Here is a 26600-nt window from a genome sequence, read left to right as displayed (position 1 = left end):
TGCTCTTTTGCCTTGCCCTTAACTCATTAAGCTGTTGGCTTAACAGATTAAGTCATGGTTATAATTTGGCTCCCAGAAAGCAGCAACATGTAAAGACCTCATCTTCTCTTTGTTGATGATTTAAAACTGTATAGCTCATCAGAAGAACTGAAAGCATAACTGCAAGTACTCAAAACTTTTTCAGATGATATACAGATGTTGTGGTGCAGCGGTTAGCGTTGCTGCCTCACAGCAAGAGGTTCTCCAGTTCGATTCTTGGTTGGGGTGCCTTCTGTGGGGAGTCTGCATGTCCTCCCTGTGGTTGCGTGAGTCCCCTCTGGGTGCTCTGGTTTCTTCACACATCCCAAAGACATGCTGTAGGTGGATTGGACACAGTAAATTGGCCCTAGATGTGAGTGTGTGCATGTGTGTGCCTTCTGTGGAAGGCTGGGTGCTGGTCTGGCAACTCAACACTGTAAAACTCCACTGCCAATCATTCTGTGGACCGTTGTTCTGCTGTGTCAACCCCTAACTGGATAGGAGATGATGAAACAAATGTCATTTGGTCTTGATAAATGTGCAAAAGCAACTTTTAAGGCAGGAAAGCTGCAGCACCAAGAAAACATCAGTTTGGGACAAGAATGTGATATACAAGAACTTGATCAAGATGGAGTGTATAAATGTTTGGGAATTGATGAAGGATTAACAATAAAAGAAGAACAAATGTGAATAAAACTTAGTAAGGAATATTTTAGAAGACTTAAATTAATCCTGAAAACAGCGTTGACATCTAGGAACAAAATTCAGGCTATAAACCAATTTGCTCTTCCTGTCCTAACTTACAGTTTTGGAGTGACTGACTGGCCCCAAAAGGTATTGGATAGATTATATAGGAAAACAAGAAAGATGTTTCATACTCATCAAATGATTTATAAAAATAAGTGCATACCAAGTTTATATATTCCCACTTCCGATGATGGTAGGGGCCTCCTTGAAATTGATTACATGTATAGATCTGCAATCGTGGGACTGCATACATATCTGCTGACCTCACAAGACCCAGACATAGTGAAAGTTTTGAAACATGAGGAGAATAAATCAAAGATGACTTCCCTTCTTAGTCTAGCAGAAGCATATCAGCGTCAAGCAGGAATGGAAATCAAACCAGAAGTAGATAAAAATCAGGCAGCAACTGCATGTGCCAAAAAACAAAAGAAAGAATATAAGGTGAAGGATCAGAAGAGAAGGCAAGAAATGTGGAAAATGCATAAATATAGTTGCAGGTATAGAAAACTCCTGGAAGAAACTCATGTTGTTCATCCACTCTAACAAAGGATCTAGGGTTACAAATTAATTATTGACATGTGACATGTGGTTAAAGAGAGGTGAATTCAAACCAAAAGATGAAAAGTTAATACTGGTGTCCCAAGATAGCAGGCTATGTACACGTTGGTTTACAAAGTTGATTGAACATGTGGGAGAAACAAAGAAATGTAGATTTTGTAAAACAGAATTGGAAACAGTTGCACACCTTGTTAGTGGTTGTGACATACTAATGGCAGAAGGATTGTATATTGAAAGGCATAATAATGTGGCAAGACTGTTGCACTGGGGATTGTGTAAACATTATGGTATTGAAGTAGCTGAAAAACACTGGAAACATAAACCACAAAGCATCATAGAAAACGATGAAGTTTATATCACTTGTGAACACCCATTACCAACAATTCAAAAGACAGATGCGAGAAAAACAGATATCGTGGTCCATGAAAAGAAGACAAAAGTAGCACTGATCATTGAAATCACTACACCCAGTGACTACAGTGCCTTGCGTACAGAGGGAGACACAAAATCATAAAATATCAGGATTTGCAGGCAGAAACAAGAGCAATGTGGAAGAAAGATATCCAGACAGTTCCAATAGTAATAGGAGCAATGGATCTTATAAAAAAGAATCTACAGTCGTATTTAGATATGTTACCAATACATGTAACTCTGTTTGAATTGCAGAAGGAGTCATTACTGAGCATATTGTGGGTGCTGCTAAGAGTACTTCTGGCTGACATTAAAGATTGAAACAATACTAATTTTATGAACTTTAATTGTACTTTGACTTTGGAATGAGGTCCATTCCCATCATGGTATTAGAACCCAAATGATTTGGAGAAATTAAAAGCGAGAGTCAAAAAACATGTTTTCCATGCAGAAAATGAGATGTTGTTGCAGGTATTCCATTTTAGTGGTTGGCAAATGTTTAACCAAGAGAAATCTGACTGTGCCTATCTCTACTGTGCCTGGCAGGATGCGATTAGTGATATCAGTGCTGTCATAGGCCATGGCAGGGACTACAAGTAGGTCAGATGCTGGACCACCAAAGTAAGTCATGCAGTGAAAGAACATGTTGCTTGTTTGGCACAGGAGCTTATGATGACATGAAGTGGTTTGTTAGCCAATCCACCATTAACTGAAAAGAAGTTCCTAACCTCCCTGTGTGGGGGATCAGAGTCCTCAGTATCCCTGGGTAGGGTGTTTGACACTGAAGGAGAGCTGCAGTGGAAACCAAGAAGCTCTATCAGAGATGATGCCCCACAGAAAAAAATGTTATTGATCTTTTTGCCACTGACAGTGTTTTTTGACTGACTTCAGGTTCTCTCACTTATTTCTGTATTACTGACACATGTACTGAGTAGGCCAGCATTTACCCATATGAGGGTGATGTCAATAATTGGAGATTTTTCTATGCTATCTTTTGTCCTGGTCTCGAGATCACAGTTTTTGTCATCAAGAGCTCAATTGTTGATTGGCCATCTGTATTATTTTTATTGGTGTAGACAGTTTCACTGTTGCAGGACTTTTTGTTGTCAATATGGGGCATTATCTGCTGAGGCTGAGCTTTTTGGCACTCACTAGGCTTGGCCTTCCAGTCATTTGTGGCTTGATGCCCGTGATGACATTAACACCATTTGCCATCTTCAGCATCTGCCCACATTCATATGTCAATTTCTTCCTAGACAACAGACAACCTTCCATATAAGCCTGTTTCCCTCACCATTTTATAGTACTAGGACAATGAATCACAAAGACCTTTGCAGGGGCTGATTGTAGCATGTCACAATGACCAAGCTTCTTCATTTTCCTTGGACATGTCACCTCCAAGGGGGGCACTTCCAAAAAGAATCATACTGTCTTTTACACTAAATCACTAACACTTGATAATAAATACAGAATCTTCCATATCTCCACAAATGATCCCAAATTTGGGAAGATCATAGAAATGATAAGGCAGAAGGAGGATGACCCTCAAACCCTTTGTTGTCCCCACAAGAAACATTGCAAGAAGTCTTTCAGACCTCCCAGTCTTCTTAATGGGTGGTCCCAGTACTGGTAAAAATGCTCAAACTAGCCACTAATAACATGGGACAACCATGATGTTGCAGAGCCTGTAATCAGGAAAGTTTATAGGATCTTCCTGCATCTTAGGATTAGAACTGCTCATTTTTCCATCCATAGCTCTCAAAAAGACTCCAGCTTTGCCAGAACCTTGCAGTTCATCCAGCCTAACAAAGGATCTTGGGCTACAAATTAATTATTGACATGTTTATACAACCTCCACATTTCCTTTAAGGGCTATAAAATACATGCCATGTATGATTTAATTTCAGTGGAAGATGGTTAATAAAAGGCAACATTCATGTGATAAGTTGTTAGATGAATGTTTAAAACAGACATTGCAATCTCAAATCTGGATCGTTCTCCCAAGTTTCAAACCTGATGGTATCACCAGTATACAAATCAGATGGGTACAGCTTTATTTGCTGGTGTGGGTATTCTCAGTTCCAGCAAAATTGGCTAGGGCTTTGCCTTACTGAATTTGCCAGTCATTTGAAGGTAACTTATTTGATGTCACTCTTTCAAAGTACCACTTATTTTGGCCTGAAGTGAAAGACCACCTGGGGAAACATACGATAGGACTGCAAACCCTTTGGAGTAGTTAGTATGAAATTTCAAACTCTACAATGCCCCTTTTCAAGGACACAAAAGAGTTTGCATCAGCTATGATTTAGCCATGGCCAACAACAACAAAATCAGAAGTCTGAAAGAAACCAGTCTTATTATGGTGATTTCTAAAACAGTTACCCTGCCAGAGGAAAATGAGAAAAGCAGTTCACCATTTCGCAACTTTTAGGAGGTAATGGCAAAATCTCTGAGGTCTTACCTGACTGTCCCACTCTGGAAGCAGTCATGGATCATTTCATCCTCCACCTTCCTGTGTTGCTACCTATGTTTCAAGGCAACTGGATAAGGACATTAATATCCAGAGGGTATAGAGACCAATTGGCAAACTAGTTAAGGTCTTTGCCTCTCATGCACAAGATACAAGGCTTGATCCTGACCTATGACCAATGCCTGTATGGAGTTTGCATGTTCTCCCTGGGTCTCTGTGGGGTTCCTCCCACCTCCCAAAAACATACTGAGCGTTTCCACTTCAAACTGATCCAAGAATGGAGTTGTGGTGCCAGTAGGGATAAGAACTATATAGATAACTGCTTTGTGGATCAACTGTGGTGTACAGGATAATCAAAACAGGAAAACATGGATCACAGACTGCATGCTATGTCAGGGACAGCCACACAACAGTGTAAGAATTGGCTCTAGGTGATTCAGTTGTGTTGGCTAATGTCACCAAAAATGGCCATAGGATTTGCTGGTGATAAGTGGGTTGCGGACCCAGCCTGTTCTGACCTATGCCAGAGACTCATGCTAATGATGGGAGGGGTATGTGTGCCCCTATTGGCTAGTGTGTGTCTGCCATAAAGTCCAGGTAGGGTTGCCACCTTCCTTCATGGCTAAAACCAGAGTAAAGCCACACCCCTCGTGTCACAAGTAACCCCGCCCACCCCACTCCCTCTCCCGCCCACATTCCACCCATTTTGTGACATCGTGATGACATCACTCAGAGGGGAACGCCCTCTTTTTTCGTTCCTGCTGCCTGCTTTTGGCTGATTTACTATGCTTTTCTGTAAAAAAAAGCATAGTAAATCAGCAGGTTTACAAACTCCGATAGTCTGTTTCCTTTTTGAAACAGAATACCGGAGTTTGTACAGTGTTTTCCGGACTATCAGAGAATCAGTTTGATTTCCGGATAGTCCGGAAAAAAAACGAAGTGGTGGCAACCCTAATTCCAGGTGTCCTGGCCCAATAAGCTATTGGGCATCCGATGTCCAGTTGCCCAGCTTGGATTATATGCGATAGCTCTGTTGAGTAAGAGCTGGATGTAAAACCAAACAATCTTGATATAGTTGACTGACAGCCCAGGATGGAGCTTGGAGGATGATGACATAATGATAAGGAGGAGGATGGACATCCTTATTATCCAGTAGACAAAATGTACGGGCAGTGCAGCAAAGCCACTTATCTTGGGTTCCAGAGCCTACTACTCTGGGGAATTAAAAACTAGAAATGGTGCAGAAATTGTGGTAAGGGAAAATCTTCAGAAGGCAGCGAGAGATGTCATCAGAATTAGTGATAGACTCATGGCAATCATACTACTGTGTAAGGATAGGGAGCTATTCATAATCTTAGCATATGCCCTAAAGCAGGGTTGTGATAGTGAGGGAAAAGTGCATTCAGACAGCAGTTACAGGACCTACTAGATAAACCAGGACATGAATTGGTATTTGTAATGGGTGATCTGTATGGGACAGACAGAACAGGATATGAAAATTGCCTTTGTCTAAGTGGGTGGGGAAACAGGAATAAAGGAGAGGCCATTCTAGACTTCTGTTTGGCAAATGGCTTGATGATGATAAACATATGGTTCAGCAAGACAGAGACAGACAAAGGTCACATACAAGAGTGGCCAACATGCAACTCGGGTAGACATCATCCTGGTAAGGACAGGGTATGGATAAGAATCAGTGAATGCAAAGTCATCCCCAGTGAAGCAGTCAGCCCACAGCATAAACCAGTGGTTGCCACAATCAGCTACAAACAGTGGTCAGAGAAAGCTCCAGAGTCAACAGAGACTAGGCTGAAGACCTGGAAGCTGACTGGAGAGAAAGCACAGGAATTTAAGGAATTATTCAGGGCTCTAGCATTTCGGGAAGAATATGAAATAGGTGGAGTTGAAGAAGAATGGCAGTGCCTTAAAACAGCATGTCTGGGGACTATAGAACAGATATGCGGCCATGCCAGATATCAAAATAAGGTACATAAGGAAAGCTGGTGGTGAAATGCAGAAGTGCAGGAAGTCATCAAAAGAAAGGAGCACAGGAAAAAGTGTGAGATAGAAAAGAAGGACAAGGCTAAGAAGGAGTACTGGTCGGTGAACACTGAGAAGCTGCAATAGCAAAGAACAAGGCATCAGAGACACTCCACCATCTTCTGGAAAATGGCACAGCATTTCTTTCTGCTATCTACCATTAGGTTGCAAAGCAAAGACAGAAAGATAAAGAAGATAGTCAGACACCCTCTATAAGGGATGCCAGCAACAACGTTTACCAGCCCACAGCACATTAAAGGTATGCATCAGGACTCAGCTTTGAATCCACTGCTGTTCATACTGGTGATGGTATACATCAGCAAACAGATTGAAGGGGACAGATCAACAAAGTTGTTGTATGCAGATGATGTGGCATTAGAAGTTGATTCTGACCAAGAACTTCATAAGATGATAATGGAATGGCATGCAAAACCAGAGGCACATTGGATGAAAATGAGTGCAACAGTTGTAATGTCAGCAAATGGGGAAATCAGAGGAAGCTAAGAATTAAGACAGAAGGGGAAAAAGTGGAAGTTAACAGCTTCAAGTATCTGGAAGTATCTGGAAGGGGTGGATGAAGAGAAGGGAAGTCTGAATGAGGAGGGCAAAGCTAGAATCAGAAGGAAACTAGCACAGTGTCAGGTGTAGTATATGACAGAAGAATGCCAAAGAAGTTGAAAATCAAGGTGTACAAAACAGTGGTGTGACCAGTACTATTGTATGATAAAGAAACCTGGGCAGTTAAGGCAGAGCAGTTGAGAAAGCTAGAGGTGGTGGAGATGAAGAGCCCGAGAAGGGTGGTAAGATGCACACTGTGGGACAGATGAAGAAATGAAAGCATCACAGTAGAAGCCAGAGTAGCTCCAATTACAGAAAGGATCAAAGGGAATGGATTACAATGGTTCAGGCACATGTGCAGAAAGGCAGAAGACAATTTAGGGAAGAAGATTTGGGAGACAAGAAGAAAGCAAGAGGAAATTAGGGCATCCAGCAAAGAGGTGGATAGATTGCGTGAAAGAGGACCTGTGAAAGTCGGGCATAACTTTTGAAGAAGGTAGGAGAGTGCCATTGAATTGAGAGAGATGGCAACAGTTAACATGACAACTCAGACCCTTATAGAAAATGTGAAAAAAGGGTTGCTGATGATCCTGAGAGTATACAGTTTCATGTAGGACCCTCTGTACAGTTTTCCTGTCTACTCTTTACAGTGTTCAACCCCATCAGATAAGTTCAGCAAGAAAAGATCTTACACCTCATAATGAAAAGAGCCACCCAATATGCCCCACCACACCAGAAAGGGTTAGGATACTATTCTGGGTTCTTTTTAGTACCAGAGAAAATAGATAATCTCAGGTGCACTTTTTGGTACCAGAGAAAATGAATAATCACAGGCCCATCTTGGACTTAAGTAACCTTAAGAAGTTTATTCAAAAAGAAGCTTTTCAGACAGTCATGATGCAGCCATTCCTTCCATACTTGTCATAAGGAGACATAATGGGCTAGCTGGACCTACAAAATGCCTACATTCATATATGTAGATATCCAAGGAGTTAAGGAGGGACCTACACTTTTTCGTAGGAAGCAGTCACTTCCATTTCAAAACTCTTCCATTTGGTCTCACCTCTGCCCCAAGGGTGTTTATCAAACTATATGTCTACAGTTGCAGTGAATCAGAAATTGCAAGAAGTGAAAGCAGTTCCTCATCTGGATGACTGGCTTCCATCTACTCCCTCACTGAAGTACCTAATGTCTGCCTGAGAGGCCCTAATAAATGAATAATTCTGTTTTTGTAGTTAGGGATCACAATGACACTCTGCGCTTTCATCTGCAGTGGAGTCATCTCAGCTGTTCACATTCATATGCTGTAGTCTTGGTACAGCCACTTGCAGAACTCATTTGCCCTGAGAGAGGATCCTACCTCTTCAACAACTAATATATCTCCACATTCATGCACCTTCTGTCACAGCCCATCTGTGCCTGATGACCTTAGCATTGATTGCAGTGACAGTTCCACTGATACTGTTAGCAAAATTCTGTATGAGATTAATGCAGTGGATGGTACCAGTACAGTGGTCACAAATCTCAGATCCAATATACCCAGCAGAGAGAGATAACCACATCCTGCAAATCACATCTGAAGTGGAGATCACACTCACCAGATCTGATAAGACATGACTCATTTCAAATACTGACTCATTAATAGCTGCTTCAGTGTATATCGCTGCCGTAGGATGGGAGGAGGCATATTCAAGGGCAAACTAAGTTGTCTGGTCAATCTTAGAGACCACATTAAACATCAGTGATCTGGCGATGATGTCACTCCATCTCAGACTCCATGCTTTCCAGGACCCCCTAACCCAGGATGAGATAGTTGCTCACAGTGACAACAAGGCAGTGGTTTAGTATATCAGCCAATCATCTCTCTTATGTCAAGTGACAGTGAGGGTTGGGAAATGGGCTATGTAAACGAACCACTTTCTGCCTGTAAACATTTCAGGGTAAGCCAAATCATTAACATACATGCTCAACTGCTTCATCCTGATGCCATAACAGTGCTTTCCCAGCCTTCCTCCATAGTGTAGAAGCCATGCAGTCACTGGGGAAAGCCTTGTTGTGACTTTTTGCTTTTCTAAGCAATGCAAAGTATAGTAGATTATTTTCCATCATCCATCCTGTGGGGATACAACTAAGGGATGCTGTGATCTACAAATGACTCGCTCATCTCCTTTATGCTTGTCCTCTAATGGATATATTTGTCCAAATAGCTACACAGGAAAGTACAAAATCACTGTCATAACCCTACATTTAGCCTCAATAAATTTGGCTGACCTTCCTCTTCCCTCATCCCTTGAAGAAACCTCTCCATCCAAGGCTTTTCAGGACCCTAACTCACCCCTGCAACAAGATCCATCTGAGTCTTTACTCCCTAGTGATTGACTGTATGGCTTCTAGGGTTCTACTGATGGCAAAAGACCCCCCAGATTAAATGGATACATTTTCCATTTCTACTTCATCTTCATGATTTGAACCTTTCAATTCTCCTATACCTTCAGTCTTAGATTACTTATCACAACTCTTTGACACAGGTGTCAGCTACTCATCTGTAAAAGTGTATATAGCTGCTATACGAAAATATCCACCATTGCTCAAACCATATGTTTCTAGTCTTGTTAAATGTGGCTAAAGCCTTTTTAAGGTGTATCTTTCTTCTCAGACTTTCTATCAAGGATCCTACTCCCTTATGGAGTTTTTTATTTTGTGCTGGGAAAAAAATACACTATCCGCTTCTGAACCAGCTTCATCTATATAGCTGACTTTGTTTTTTTATCCTGAAAACAATATTTTTCTAGTACTCATCACATTAGCTAGAAGAATTTCTGAGTTGAAAGCCTTATGAGTACACCCTTCTTACCTAGATTTCTGTAAGGATAGATGGTCCATTCATTCCAGTCCTCCCTTTATGTCTTCGGTCTCTAATGAATCTTTTTTGCCATCTACTTGAAATCAAGGTCAATGTCATGGACCTCTGGCTACCCAAATATGCAGATGATTGCAGACTAGGAGCAAACTATGAAAACAGCAATGGTCTCCCCTTTGTGCAAGGGCAGTCCATCAATGGACCCTGAAAACTACAGACCCATAATTCTGACTAGTCTCATATGCAAAGCAATGGAAATAATTATGATGGATATGATTAATAATGGAATAGGAAACCTTCAGACACTGGAGTCAACTCAGTTTGGCTTTGTCAAAGGCAGGTCATGCCTACTGAACCTGGTGGACTTCTTTGAGAAGGTCACCAAAGCAATGAATGAGGGCAAAACAGTTCACACTGTTTATCTTGACCTGGTCAAGGCATTTGACACAATACCCCACTCAGCCATTGTTAACAAACTCATGAGGTTACATATTAACCCTTATATCACCAGGTGGGCAGCCAGCTGGCTCACAAGACAGGATCCTGTAAGTTAGATTTGGGAAGTCTACCTCTAAACAAGCAAAGTCCCTCAGGGATTGGCCCTCAGATTGCTCCTTTTTGGCATTTACTTCTCCAAAGTCATGGTCAATGTCATTGGGCTCTGGGTGACTAAATTTGTAGATGATTGCAAATTAGGAGCAGTCATAGAATCCCCTAATGACACAAATGTTCTCCAAGAAGGGCTGACATAGATAAGTAACTAGTATCAGAGCCATATATTAAAACCAAATGCCAAAGAAATTCACAGTAGTATCCTTTGAGAAGTAAACCACCTCTGGTGACTATCATATTGAGAACGTAGCCCTAAGAGTTGAATCAGTAGTCAGGGATTTAGGGACATATGTATACAGTAATCTAGCCTTTGACCATCATGTGCATACATAGTGAGGATATCATTCTATGTTATGCAACTTATAAACAAAGATATAACATCTAGGTCCAAGAAGGTCTTCACTCCACTGTATTCATCACTCATCAGACTTATCAGAGCACAATGCCCCCTTTGGTACGTATCTAACCAAGCATATCCAACAATTGGAGCACCCATAGGGGTTCCTCAGTAAAAGAATAACATGTCCAGTTCAGACTGCCTCAAAGTCCAATCCCTGTATTTTGAATCCTACAGGCTATTGAGGGGAAATCTATGACTGGCATAAAAGGCATCTTCGGACCCCAGTCTTATGGGCCTCCTGCATATTCTCAAACAACCAGTACCAGAGTTACCTGTTCTAAAGACATAAACCTTGCCTGTGATATAAACAGGACCTGCTGGAGAGACAGGTAGTATCTCAGAGATTACCCTGTCTCTGGAACAGGCTCCTCATCCATGTAAATCACGGATAACTGGATGAAAAACTGGAAATTCACCCCAGTTTGCACCTATATCTCCAATAAACATGTATATGTCTCATAGGTTCATAGGTTCATAGGTTTCATAGGTTCATACTAGGCTATCTGCCCAAGGGCATTTATAAGCCTAGCCCATAGTTATGTGGCTTTCGCCACCCCTTTAGTTTGAATAAAAACTATGCCTATCATTTTGCTGTGCCTCTGTCAAGCAGTGACACTGAAGTAATCCCTGGGGTATATCTGCAATCTCCCATCCATTGGTCAAGATTCCTCTTGAACAAGGCCAGAGAGGTGCTCTGCCTCACATGTACCGGGATTTTGTTCCACAGCATAGGGAGTCTCTGGGTGATGAATCTGTCCCTCCAGCATGTTCTATTTATAACCGTGTCAAGGTTTAAGTCTCCGCCCTTGTGGTTCTGAGGGATCTAGATTTTTGAGGTGAAGCATATTCATCAAATCTGGGTTTGACATGGCCTTATATGTCAGGCACAGGTCACCTCTGAGCAAGCGGTATGAGACTGAATAGAGCTGGAGTTCTTTCAGTCGGGCAGCATAAGACATATTTTGAGACCCTTTATCCTTTTGGTGAGGAACTTTTGGGGCCTTTCAAGCTGCAGCAGGTGTCTGGTCAGATACATTCCGAACGGGGCATTGTACTCAATCATAGGTCTAATGAGTGATGAGTACAGGGGAACGATGACCTCCCTTGATCTAGATGTGAATCCCTTCATGATCAGGTGGGTGATATAGAAGGTTTTCCTAACTACTTTAGCAACATGAGTGTCAAACGAAAGGCTACTGTCAACCTGGGTCCCCAGATCTCTGATGACTTTTTCTGTGCTCAGTGGATTGCCACCTATATGGTAGCTAGGGGTAACCTTGTTTTTCCCGAAGGGTATGACTATGCATTTTTGGCGTTTAACTTCAGGCCATGGCTCTGGCACCAGTTATCCGTTTCTGTGAGGCCCTTCTGGAGGATATCTGTGTCAGATGTGTTTTCGACTATGGCGCCCAGTTTGCAGTCATCTGCAAACTTTGTCAGCCATAACCCTCCTGTGTTTGCTTGTACTTCAGAAAAGTAGATGCCGAACAAGAGTGAACCCAGGACTGAGCCCTGTGGGACACCACTTGTGACAGGCTTTGGGTCTGACATGGCTCCAGCAACTCTGACCCTGTGGGTTCTGTCACTTAGCCAGTTTGCAACCCATCTTGTGATGTATGGGTTTACATTCAAGCTGATGAGTTTTTCGATGATACCTGAGTGGGGTATTGTGTCGAAGGCCTTTGCCAGGTCGAGGTAGGCTGTATGGACTGCCTTTCCCTCATCAATGGCCTTGGTGACTGTCTCGAAAAAGTCAACCAAGTTTAAGAGGCAGGATCTGCCTTTGACAAAGCCAAACTGGGTTGGATCCAAAGTCTGCAAGTTCCCTATGTCTTTATTTATGAGTTCCATTATGATCCTCTCCATGGCTTTGCAGATAAGGCTTGTCAAGCTAATGGGGCGGTAATTTCCAGGGTCTGTGGAGGCACCGCCCTTATGAAGTGGGACCACAGTCGCCGTGCGACACTCCTTGGGTATGTATCCTGAGGTGAAGCTAAGATTAAACAGCTGTCCTAACTGTGGGTTTAATTCCTCGTTGAATTCATGTAGCACACAGCCGGGGACACCATCCGGTCCCATGGATGCTGTGTTTTTTGCCTTAGTGAGGGCAGTTCTCACCTGGGCGTTGGAGATGTTTGGGGGGATACAATCCTCTGGAATAGATATCTCTCCTTTTGGGGGGGCGGGAGAAGTTTGCACTGAACCTGTCAGCCAGTATGTTGGCAATGTGTGTAGGTTCAGTAATTTTCACATCATTTTGAACTAATTCTGAGCATATCTGGGAGTTTCCTCCTAGGTTTCTAACATAGCTAAAGAAGGCCTTATGATTCTCTTTAGAGGCCTTGGCGATTTTTCTCTCAAAATTTGCCTTGGATGATTTTATGAGAGCTCTTAGTTTTTTACTTATAATGATCAAAGGTGTCTTACCTTTCAAGGATTTTGCTCTATCTTGTAGTAGCTTCCTCCTTTTGTTGTAGAGCTTGTTTATGGCTGGGGTCCACCAGACTGGACGCTTGCCTTTGGTACAGAGAGTCTTAGTTTTGTTTGGGATTGCCTGATCCATGCAGTCCTGTAGGTGCTGGTAGAAGGCATTTGTAAGTGATTCAGCGGTTTGAGTAATGTTTACCACTGGCTCAGGGGCCTTAAAGGAGACCACACTAGTTTTTAGAAGTGTGAAATCGGCTTTTGAGAAGTTTTTCACTGTGGTCTTTTTGTTTCAGGTGGGGCGGGATGAGGACCTCCAGCGAGATTAGTTTATGATCTGATCTCACCAGTGAGGGTATACTTCGGTGTTGAACATTTTGATCCCATGTTCGTGATGATGAGATCAAGTATGTTTTCTCCTCTTGTGGGGATGGTGACTAGTTGTTCCATGGCATTTGAGTTTATGAACTCCAGGAATCTTTGGGTTAGAGTGTTCGGGCTTGAGTAGTGTTCCCAGTCTATATTAGGGTAGTTGAAGTCACCTAGTATGATGGTGTTTGGAGATACATTTATCCCTCCAATGTTTTCAGGAAGGCCATGTGAGGTTCCTGAGTTTGAGAGGGTGGCCTGTAACATGCTACAAATTGCAGAGCAGTCTTGCCTATGGTTAATTGCACCTGGATGGTCTCCGATGCATCGTGCGTTGCCACCAACCTTGAGGTGTGGGTGTCCTTTATGAATATGGACACCCCTCCTTTCTTGGTGTTGTCCGGATTTTGGGGCCGGACGCATGATATGAGGTGAAACCTGTTAGTGCTGGGGTGCTCTCAGGAGCCTTGAACCAGGTTTCTGTCACAGCACAGACATCGATGTTCTCCATATTGAGAAGGGCCTCGAGTGCGTGCATCTTGAGATTGAGACTTCTGGCATTGAGCAGCATTACCCTTAGTTTTTTCCTTTTGGTGTTCTAGGGTGGTAGGTTTAGAATTTGAGCCTTGCCTAAAAAGGCACTATGGGGGTGGCAAGAGCCTTTGCCAATATCCGGAAGCCCAGGGTGACAGGTGCAAGCCGTCCCTTGCGAAGCAGCGTGGCTTGTCCAGCATGTCATCCCAGGCAGACAGACATTGATCCCCTTTGAATGACACCAGAATTTAAGCCAATTATTAAAGCTGATCATCTTATCACTGTATTGTGGCATCATTCTAGGTGAAGGTAGGATACTGCTCAAGGTCAGGGTCATACCTGCCTGGGCTACATAATCAGAGAGCTCCTCGATGTCCCTTTTCATGTAGTCCAAGGAGGTACGTCTCAGGTCGTTGACACCAGCGTGGACAATGACTGAGTCGTACTTGTACCTGCTGTTGAGAGACCTGAGTGCTTGCGTTATGTGGCGGATTCTAGCGCCCGACAGGCAGCTTACTGTGACCTTCTCTTTACTCAGTCTGGTGAGCGGGATGTCAGTGTGTCTGACTATGGAATCACCAATGACAAGTGTGTCTGGCATTTTGTTTGGCCTTAAGGGCTGTGACTGTTTGACACTCTGACTGTGTGGTCTATGTGTTGCATGTGTTGGGTCGTGAGGTGGTAGTTGTTTGGGTGTCTGCTTTGGTGGCCTCTGCTGTTTTGGTAAATTTTTGATCAGAGCCTCCGAGTATGTCTTTGTGTGAGTATGTGTATGATTTGAAGTTGTGATGGTACCATGTGTGACTGGGTATGTATTGTGTGTGGTTACCTTCTCCTCCTGTCTGGTCTTGCCAGTCCTATGTTGAGAGAGCTCAGCCTCCAGTTTGGCCATATAGTTGCATCTCTCGCATGTATTTGTGTTTTGTGGGAGAAGGAGAGGATTGTCTGTGTACATGAGGCAGTTGTAACATTGCCTCAATATTCCCAGGTTCACCAGTTGAGCTGGAGAGGACACTAGCAACTGATCCCTCGACATACTAGAAGTAGTAGATAAAGTGACTTTCAAAGGACTCCGGGGGAAGTGGGTTTTAGGCTGGTGGGGTACTATCTATAATAAGAGTGCTTTATCAAGGTGCAAGTACTGTAGGAGTAAGTGCTAGGCTTTACAGATAGAGAATAGTCTACTTGGGAATCAAGTAGAGATGAACTTTTCAGTTATCTCCCAAGTTCCTGCTTACACCACCAAGGATAAAGAACTTGTTAGATTTGAGATATATGACTAGGCTTGAGAAGACCCCATTGGTCATTAGCCTACTACACACCTATGAAATTATGAACCTATGAACCTATCTGCAGGTCTTTCCCATCTATTTAACAGAGGAGGGTATCAGCTACTTAATATGGATGTACATAGACAACAAACATGGCCACTTCTTGAACACCTCCATATATATAAGTTTCCCTTGTTAATCAAGGATCTCCTTATTTAAAACTGGTGATACTTCCCCTGAAAACATTCTTCATTTACATGATAATCTAACTAAATTCTGCTGTAATCATCCTCTGATAGATCTCATTCCTAAAGCTGTTGCCCATGCCTCTGACATCTACTCCCATTTAAAATGATTGTTGCAATGACAAGCAACCCTTAGGTATACAAAACGTAATGAAAAATTAAAAAAATATACCATATGGTGGAATATCCACACACACACACACACACACACACACACACACACACACACACACACACACACACACACACACACACACACACACACACACACACGCACACACACACAGAAAAACACACACATAGGGGGGTTTGGGGGGCACAGCCCAGTACAGTTTAATATTGTCTAGTATTGTTGTCTATTGAGAAGTCCCTATTAAAAGGGTTAGTAAGTAGTTTACAACCTGAGTAGGTGGGGGGCTACTCCACCCACACCCCCCTACTTTAATATTCTCACTCTACAGTGGGGGAAAAGGGCAGATACACTGTCAGTACTAATTTCGGAAAAATGGATTTTCGACGATTTGGACCCTATGCCAGAAAGTTTCGGCGAAATGGATTTTCGGTGAAATGTCATATATATATATATATATATATATATATATATATAAATTATCTAATTAGAGAGGAATTACTTAATGCCTATAAAAATTTCATTCTAACTGAATTAATAGCATATTGAGCAAACTAGTAAAGAGCTTAAGGTAACCATTAGGAGGCTCAAAGCTAAATACAAACATATAATAGACACTAATAACAAAAATAACTACAAATGTTTTTTTAACCATGTTAGGCAGTTATGAATTAACAGCTAACAATATCTGGAGCTAGTCCACAATAATAGTGCCCACCCTGACCCGAAGGAAACAATGAATATCTGAGCTGGCAAATTTAGTATACATTTTACTCTATGCACAGTTATCACTAATCCACAGATTCCACAATCCCATTCACATGCTTTGAAAATTATGGAACAAGCCCTGTTAGCCCTCCCAAAAGCTAAAACACTTAATCCATGGGCCCAAGTAACATACTAGGTTGCCTAATTATTAGTACCTAATATGGCCAATGTGGACCTTACTTAATCACTTTAATGTATGCCATTCTGCTAGTTAAATTCCTGAAATCTTGAAAAGAGCACATGTGGAGAGTGTCTGCACTGGTACTGAACTAGTACTGCAGTGTGAGTGTGCTGTACAGATGTGGTGATTGACTACACTTATACTGTAACAGTACTGCAGTGTGCATGTGCACCAAAGATATGGTGATTGTCCACACTTATAATATACCAGCAGTGCATTGTGAGTATGCACCATGGATATGATGAGTGTCTACATTTATACTGTACCTGTACTGCAGTGTGTGTGTGTACCACAGAGTTGGCGAGTGTCTACACTTACAATGTACAAGTACTGCAATGTGAGTGTGCACCACAAATGTGTTGATTACAGTTATAATGTAGCAGCAGTGCAGTGTGAAAGTGTAGTATAGATATGGTGAGTGTCTACACTTTTAATATACCAGTACTGCATTATGAGTGTATACCACAGATGTGGAGAGTGTCTGCACTTATATCGAACCAGTACTGTAGTGTGAGTGTGCACCACAAAAGTGGTAAGTGTCTATACTTATAATGTACCAGTACTGCAGTGTAAACATGTAATACAGATGTAGTGCCTGACTACACTTATACTGTACCAGTGATGCAGTGTAAGTGTGCATCACATATCTGGTAAGTATCTACACTTTAATGTACTAGCACTGCAGTATGAAAGTGTAGTGCCAATGTAGTAAATTACTACACTGATTCAACATTGATAAACCACAGAGATGGTTACTCTCTACACTTATTCCGTACCAGGACTGAAGTCGATTAGTATACCACATATAGGGTGAGTGACTACACTTACAACAGTTATTTGTTTTTGTTTTGTCTGCATCCTAACATATATATTGTGTCTAATCATGTCCCAGTCTGTTCAGCTGAGAATGCTTCCAGACCTGATTCGTTGTAGCCCCAGGTTTTGCATCTTTCCTGTACAATTTCTAAGGTACAAGACACAATGAGAGGAATAGGCAAAGTGTTGCTTCATAAAAGTATGTAATGGCTGCTGTGACAAAAGGATGTGGTGGAGATTCTGGTGTCCCAGGTATACGGTCATGATATAGGAGAAATCCTGCAAGCCACGAGGCACCTTGTTGCTCCTGTTGAAGCCTTGGACTGGTGGAACAGGGAAAGTGTTAGGCAGTATAATGCCATGCTGAAGATTCCAAAAACACCCCATCAGGTGACTGCAGTTATTCATGCTAATCCCGAAGACCACCATGCTGATTCATCTACTGGTCACATCCATGCAATGATACCAACACATGGCACATACTCCATCTTTGGTCAGCAGGGAAGTCAGCATGAGGCCCCGATGAAAGGTAAAAGGAAAAAGGCCAGCAGGGCAGTGCACCTTTCATTTATGCCTTCCTACTGCTACCTGTGTTCTGTTCCAAATCAATGCTTTATTGGGCATCTCTTGAATAATCTATTCTGCTTAACTCACCTACTGTCCTTTCCAGTTATCTCTGTAAACACCCCACTGTTTCCTTTAACATAAAACACTGCTTTACCACAAAAAAACCCAATCATTAAACAGTGTACATAGTGCCTTCACCACCATCCCTGTACCTGTCCCATACAACTGCTGCATATTGCCACTTTCTCCCTATTCATGCCTTCTGTTAACCACATTACTATGTCTTGTCCAGTGTGTGTCCTGCTTCCCTTCTGCATCCAGGGATCCTGGCTCTAAAACAAGAGTACTTTAGTCTCTGGTTCAGCAGAAGTCAACAAAAATTACATAAGTGAAGAGCCGTTAAGCAATGGCTTATGTAAATTAACAAATGGCGTTTTGGGGTTTTCTCATTGACCGCATTCTGAAGGAATAATACTCTTTTGTAGATATTACAGATATTAGCTTATCTTCTGTCCCCTGAATGCGTAATAATAAAATAAGCAGGGTAAATTCCACAGTTTCGTGTTAACTGTATAAAACATACGAAACAGTCAAACTCCCTGCTCTACGAGATTTCTCATCATAGCAGTTGTAAATATTGTATATAGCTGTGGGTTAACTAAAGGTCAAAACTCTTTATATCAAGTCATACTACTATTTTTTTTTTAATACAAAGCTATCAACAGTACTGTTGTTTATGTGCCATTTGCTTGTTTATTGTAGCCTTGCTGGTAAATTATCTATGGTCTTACGCCCAATATGGTTGTATTCTTTGTTTGCATGTACCCACTTTGTATATAGGACTGTTGTAAATTTGTTGGTGAATTACCTCTGAAATAAATAAATAGATTTCTGAGAAAAAAAAAAAGACAAATGGAATAAATTCACCCATAGAGAAGTAATAGTTAATGAAGTCCTGGCAATTGCAAGCTGGATTAAGTGACTCATTGCCACTTCAGCAACAGATCAAAGCAGGCTGCAGTTTAAATTATTAGCACAGAGACAGCAACATAACTTCAGTGTAGAGCCCATAAAAGGCAGCTGCAGTATTGTAACAGTTGTGATTAGCCCTCCATGGCTAATAGGCAACATTTTGGTAACAACCAAATGGAAAAACTTCATTAGAATCCAGTTACTATATAACAAAATAACGGGACTCGTACAGGAGCTCATGTGATAGAAGCTCACAACACACCTGCTCGCTGCCACTTGATCAAAAAAAAAAAAATCGCATGATCAGGCTCCCACTACCCTGGTCTCCCATTTCTACAGAGCCCTCTCGCACCTGACCCAGTAAAAATAAATAGCCCTACAAGAATCTAAACTCTAACCCTGAAACTTTAAACCCTGAAACTCCTACCCATTTCCCAACCTGACTCCTTAATCCCCTAAAGCTCCACCCCCCCTCCCTAACCCTAAATTCTCTGATTGCTCACTAAACCTAAAACTCCAACCCCCTTCCCTAAACTTAAATTCCCCTGATCATTCCCTAACCCAAAAACTTCACTCCTTCTCCCTAAACCTAAAACTCCCTTCCAGCTCCCTAACACTCCTCCCCATAGCTGCTTACCTGAACTCATATTCCAGTCTGAGAGCAACAGCCAACATGAGCTTTCAGGCATTCAAGTCCGTGTCCTCAAGCTAGTGGCTCTCGAATACTCGGGACTCAAGCATCTGTAGTGATCCTCAAAATAATATAGGTGAATGAACAGCCAAAGGCAACAAACACTCCAGCTACACAGTACAGAAATAATCACACATTCAACAAATATAGCTCAAAACATTTTAAAGTCCAAAAGAATAACAGCCCATCTTAGCTAGCAGCATGATTAATAACTAGAAAAATACAAAAATTAAAAAAAAAAATCAAGATTATGTCTGCTGGCAGCCGCTTACTGCTACCATCTTGGACCTTATGACCTGTGACTGAAGCTCATTTGGGCATTCTTTGAATGTTAATTCTAAAGTAAATCATCTTTTTATCTTGTGTGAACTTTTACACAGCATTAACTGGACAGTTTCTATGCTGGAATTTTGGCTTGTTTCACGCATTGCTGTTTAGTGAACTTTAATGTTAGTTGAAGAAACAGGAAATCATTCAGAATTTTCTGGTCATGAGCTTCAGAGTAGATCACTGTTATGAACTTAAGTTTGGCTTTTATAAATGATCTGTTTTTGCAAGTATCCTATTTTGTTTTGGTAACTGTTCTTTGGTGAATGATGATATAGGATGCTGAATTACAAGGAATTTCTATCCTCATTATGTATGATTCATTATAAATATAATTCATTGCTCTAAATATCGTATGTACTAACAGCAAGTCATAATTTTAGTTATTTTATCTATCTATCTATCTATCTATCTATCTATCTATCTATCTATCTATCTATCTATTAGCTGTTATATATTTTCATGTCTAAAATCTTACTTTCAAAGGCTTAGGATTTTAAGCACTTAAATTTGTACTTGAATTAATGAGCTTCCTTGTGTTTACTATGGCCTAGGCATTTTCTGTTGTCTAATCCATTGCTGTTTGTATTTCTGGACACAAACTCTCCATGCATGTATTAATGAACACTTATTAGTTAGTGCAGCTTGTGTTATAGTAGGATATGTTGTGTAGTGATCTCTGTGTAGGTTGCAGTCTGTGCTGTGTAGCCTTATACATAGGTTCATAGGTAGGTACTAGGCTATTGGCCCTAGGGCCTATATAAGCCTAGCCAAACGGTACCCTGGCTTTTGCCACCCAAGAAAATTATTTTCCTGTGCCACTGTCAAACAGAGCCACAGAAGTGATCCCCAGGGTGAATTTCCTATCTCCCATCCAATCATCAAGATTTTTCTTGAAGAGTGCTAATAAGGAGCTTTGTTTGATATAGATAGGTAGTTTGTTCCAGAGTATGGGAAGTCTCTGGGACAGAAATCTATCCCTCCAGCATGTTTTGTTTATTGTGGTGACAAGGCTGAGGTCCCTAGAGCATGTAGCTCGGAGGGACTGGGATTTATTTAAGTGGAGCATGTCCAACAGCTCTGGGTTTGACATAGCCTTGTATGTTAGGCAGAGATCGCCTCTGAGTAGGTGATATGTGACAGAATAAAGCTGGAGATTTTTTGAGACGTCTGCGTAGGGCATCTATTTGAGGCCGGTAATCCTTTTTGTGAGGTATTTCTGTGGCCTTTCCAGTTGTTGTAGATGTCTTGTGAGGTACATACCAAAAGGGGCATTGTACTATATAATGGGTCTAATGAGTGATGAATAGAGGGGAACAATTACCTCTTTTTTCCTGGATGAGAAACCTTTTGTGATGAGGTGTGCAACGTAGAAGGATTTCCTGACTACTGTGGCGATGTGATTATTAAAGGAGAGACTACTGTCCACCTGTGTCCCAAGGTCTCTTATCACCCTTTCGGTATTAAGTAGACTTCCGCCTATGTGGTAGTTCATGGGTACAGAGTTTTTACCAAAAGGGATGACAATGAACTTTTTGGCATTGAGCTTGAGGCCATGGCTTTGACACCAGGCAGCTGTCTCAGTGATGCCCTTTTGTAGGATGTCCACATCGTTAGGAGTTTTGATTATGGCTCCTAGTTTGCAGTCATCTGCGAACTTTGTTAGCCAAAGACCTTCTGTGTTAGCCTGTACTTCAGAGAAGTAGACACCAAACAGGAGAGGACCTAGGACTGAACCCTGTGGTACTCCACTTGTCACTGGTCTGAAGCTGGATTTAGAGTCTGCTACTTTCACAGTGTGGGTTCGGTCAGTGAGCCAGTTGGCAACCCATCTTGTGACATAGGGATTTATACCTAGTTTAGTGATTTTATCTATAATTCCAGAGTGGGGGATAGTGTTGAAAGCCTTGGCGAGATCTAGATGGCTGTGTGAACCACCTTACCCTCATCTACGGCTTTGGTGACCGCTTCAAAGAAGTCTATCAGGTTTAGGAGACATGATCTGCCTTTTACAAACCAGAGTTTGGAGATTACCAATGTCATTGTTTATAAGTTCCTTGCAGACCAGGCTCATCAGGCTAATGGGGCGGTAGTTCTCAAGGTCCATGGTGGCTCCCCCTTTATGGAGTGGGATAACTGTTGCTGTGCACCATTCAGTGGGCACAAAGCCTGAGTTGAGGCTATGATTGAACATGGTACTTAGGTGGGGTGTCAGTTTATTCTGTAGTTCATGTAGAACGCAGCCTGGGATGTTCTTAGGTCCAATATATGCTGTGTTCTTGGCTTTGGAGAGTGTGTTTTATACCTGTGCAGCCGTGATTACAGGAACTTTGCATTCTTCCGGTATAGAGATGGGCTCTTTAGGGGATGAAAGAGGGGTAAAGTTAGCACTGAACCTATCTGCCAGGATGTTGGCAATATCAGTTGATTCTGTATATTTAGTGCCATTGTGCTGTAACTCAGAGCAGATCTGAGTGTTGCCATTGAGATTCTTGACATAGCTATAGAATGCTTTGTGGTTGTCTTTAGAATCAGTGGCAATTTTGTTTTCGTAACTAGCTTGGGAGGATTTTGTGAGGGATCTCAACTTCTTACTGAGGCTGACCATGGAGTTCCTCCAGTCAGGGGATTTTACTCTTTTTTTGAAACAGTTTCTTTCTTTTGTTGTAGAGTTTGTTTATGGCAGGGGACCACCAGATTGACTTCCTTTTTTTGGAGGATAGCATCTTGATTCTGTTAGGGATTGCATGATCCATCCACTCGTGTAAGTGCTTATAAAGTGTAGTTGTATAGGATTCAGCAGTTGTACCTCTATTGTCCGTCAGCATGGGTGTTGTGAAGTTTGCCACTTCTGTCTTAAGAAGTGTGAAGTTGGCTTTGGAGAAAGTTTTTACGGTGGTTTCCCTAACGGGGAGTGGGGTGGGGGTGGGATGTGGATGTCTAGGGTGATTTGCTTGTGGTCAGATCTGACCAATGAGGAATTGACCTCTGGTTGCCCATGTTGGTAATGACCAGGTCTAGGATATTGCTGCCCCTGGTGGGCGTGTGGATAAGCTGATCCAAGGCGTTGGAATTTATGAATTCCAGAAAACGTTAAGCACAAGAGTTGGTACATGAGTAGTTTTCCCAGTTAATGGTGGAGTAGTTGAAATTGCCCATTATTAGGGTGTTAGGTTGTACCCTAATATTTTCCAGTTTATCAAGAAATGAGGAATGGGAATCCTGGGGCGTGGTGGGGGATCTGTAGCAAGCTACAATTTGGATTGCGATCTTGCCTAGAGTTAGTTGCACTTGTATAATCTTGGATGCATTATGCTGAGCAACTAGGCTGGAGGTGTGGATATCCTTAATGAATATGGACATGCCTCCACCTTTAGTGCTTCGGTCCAGGTTTGGTAGCTGAAAGGTGTGGTATGAATTATAGCTTGGTAATGCAGGGGTGCTCTCTGGAGCCTTGAACCATGTCTCTGTCACTGCACAGATATCAATGTTCTCCATTTTAAGGAGTGGCTTGAGTGAGTGCATTTTGAGGTTTAGACTTCTAGCATTAAGTAGCATTACTCTCATATTTTTCTTCCTTATACCTGTTACGGTGGTGAATTTGTCATTTGAATCTTGCCTAAAAAGCCACTATAGGGGTGGCAAGAGCCTTAGCCAGTATCCGGAATCCCAAGGGCGACAGGTGCAGGCCATCTCTGGCAAAGCATCGTGGTTTGTAGATCATGTCATCCCAGGCAGACAGATACTGGATCCCCTTAGAATGACACCAACAGCTTAGACAATTGTTGAAGTCAGTCATTTTGTCCTTGTACTGTGTGTACTGTGGTATCATTCTGGGTGATGGCAGGATGCTACTCAGGGCTAGGGTCATACCTGCCTGGGCTACAAGATCGGACAGCTCCTCCATGTGTCTTTTCATGTAGTCCAGGGAGGTATGTCTCGGGTCATTCACACCAACATGAACAATGACAAAGTCATATTTGTACTTGTTCTGCTATTTGTATCTGGTAACAGCGATATAGAATGATCTCTCTAGGCCTCATGGGCCATCTGTTTGCCTCTGCATTGTCCACACTGGATTGTACTGGCAAGATGCAGTGGATCATGTGGTACTGCTTTTTCAATGGCATGTGGCTGCTGTAGGACATACACAGCTGTGCTATTGCATGTGCTGGAGTTTCAACTTTTGTGACACAAAATGTGCTCTCTATACACTGCCTGTACCTGTGCACATGCTATAGTATTGGCTGTTGACTACAATGGCTACCCAAAATGACACAAGCGTACTGTCTTGGATCTTTCTGTGCCTCTCCACTCTTCTAGCATGACATGTTCCATACTGCTTTTGGTGGCCACAGTCAGTTCATACCACACCTGTCTTGCTTTTGTGCATGTAGGATGTCTTCTGCAATACTGCTGTTAATTTCTCAAAGCATGTAGTTTAACCCTGCATGTCTGATGAAGCATGATAGCTTGCCTGCCATTTTACTAACACACTTTACAGTGTGGGGTTCTGTTCCATTTTTTTTTTTTTTGAATTGCACATTTTGAGCCGCATTTCATTTTTTTTAGATCAGTGTGCTTTCTGCTTTGTTTTTCACTCTGTGTTTTGCTATCCATGCTAGTTCACTTATGTTTTTCTACGGTACTGTGTAACACTCATTCTATTTCACTTATGTTTTTCTATGGCATTATGCTACACTCCTTGTTTCCAACCTGCTGTACTCTTATGTCTTTGGATGACCTGTGCTATGCTATCTTTCATGGTGTCATATGAGGTGCTACATGGTGCTGCATTGAGTACTATTTAAATCTGTGCAGTGGGTCTACATGGTGTTAGTGATGCTGTGCTGTGCCTCACTAAAATTTCATGAATCTCACTCATACACCACCCAGTAAAGTATTTTATTTATTTTTGCATTATTAATTAGATGAATGAACTGGTCTGTTGACCCTTTTCATCAAGAACCTTGGTCAAAGTATATATGACACTACAGTGACATCCATATACAGCACTGAAAAATAAACCAATGATGCTACTTTACAATGTGCAATAATTTCAGAGGATATACTGTTAAAACCTGGAGATACATTTGTATGATTTTGTTTGGTAAAGCAAGAACAAGAAAGGAACATGAGCTTTGATATGTTATGCATTTGGAACAGAACACACAGTACATAGAAGAAATACTGTATTTATGTATACAGCAAAACTGACTAAAGTAAACACTCAATTAAACACAACATATTGATAACATTGTAGATGAAGAAATAACAATGTATGGATAAAGAGGGTGATATGATAAAATATAGCAGACTATCTATACAATTGCAGAAGACTCTATAAGTTGATAAGGGGTTACATATACATGGTAATTTAGGGGTATAGTACCATATGTTGACACCTTCTGATTGTGCTTGTTATAGAGCATGAAAGTCTCGAATTAGAAAAGATACAGAAATTGGGTAAACAATGTACAGTGGTTACCAGTCTAGCACTGAGTTGGGTTAACTTGGATAGTATTAAGTGGTATGAATGACACAACTATGAAGCTTTAAACATACATATACAAGTATGTGTTACTAACATAAATTCTACAAACATTATTTACATGGAGGAATGTAAATACAATAAGTAATGAAATGACAGCAACTATGAGAAATGAACATTTGAATATAGGGAACTAGTGGTATTTTTCATTTTGATAACCCATGTCTCTAGTCGAGTTACATTTGGTTTTTTTTTTGGGCATTTTCTAAATAATATTTTTTTCTGATGCTTTCCTGGAAGACATTCCAGCTTACTGGAACAACTTTTATGAAGGCCTGTGATAATTTATAAACAGTTTGAAATAAGACATAGTAGATTAGCTATGATACAAGTTTGAAGGAGTCAGTGTTCCTCAAAGGAATTAAGGCTTGAGCACTATAAGAAAGTATATAAATTTATGATTCTAGAGATAAAAGGACAAGCAGACAGATGGCTAAACACCACATATAGAGAAGCGAAATTAAAAAATAGAAATAATGCAAGGAATAAATAAAAACGGAAGGGGAAAAAAGGACCTTGTAAGAGTCTGAATAATAAAAGGTAGAACTGAATTTGAAGTACCTGACTGAATCGTTCATTCCACAAAATGTCTCCCACATTGATGATGAGCTCTGGCTTTCCATTGGCTTTATACTCGTATGTACCCACTTGAAAGTATTTGCTGGTTCCATCAGGGAATATGGCAAAGTTAAGGATGTCATACTTTGGTGGTGGGTCACCATTTGCATCAAAATACATGTCTTCACCTCCAGTGTTCTTAAAATTGACATTTCTTGTATAATGAAGCAACTATGTATAAGAGACAATGAAAGTCCTAATTAATGGCCATAAAACAGTGCATAGTAAACTTTAAATGAATCAGTGATTTGCAGTTGTTCCCATTTTTGATTACCAACACATTGATTTATGAGACAGACCTTTCTATACAGGAAAGCAAGGTTTCAGTAAAGGTAGTGCTGTTATGTATCTATAACATCCAATGGAATCTATCAGCACTAGGAGTGATCATACAAAGTGTGGGCGTGGTCTCATCTTGCATTTCAGATGTATTTCTATGAACTCATGAAGGAACAGGAGATTATA

The 26600-nt window shown here is 41.5% G+C and overlaps 1 protein-coding gene across 1 annotated transcript in view; it reads right to left on the bottom strand.

Annotated features, from left to right (window-relative positions):
* Positions 1-26255, bottom strand: part of LOC122805999 (vomeronasal type-2 receptor 26-like) — a 48289-nt gene extending 22034 nt beyond the window's left edge. Inside the window, exon 1 of the mRNA XM_044076240.1 lies at positions 26079-26255. Within this exon, the coding sequence (XP_043932175.1) occupies positions 26079-26255 (177 nt within the window). The remainder of the gene's footprint in view (positions 1-26078) is intronic.
* Positions 26256-26600: the final 345 nt, after the last annotated feature.

The sequence above is a fragment of the Protopterus annectens genome, chromosome 7.part0 (genome assembly GCF_019279795.1).
Source record: "Protopterus annectens isolate FY-2018-M chromosome 7.part0, PAN1.0, whole genome shotgun sequence".
Taxonomy (NCBI): domain Eukaryota; kingdom Metazoa; phylum Chordata; order Ceratodontiformes; family Protopteridae; genus Protopterus; species Protopterus annectens.
This window is presented reverse-complemented; position numbering and strand designations above follow the sequence as displayed.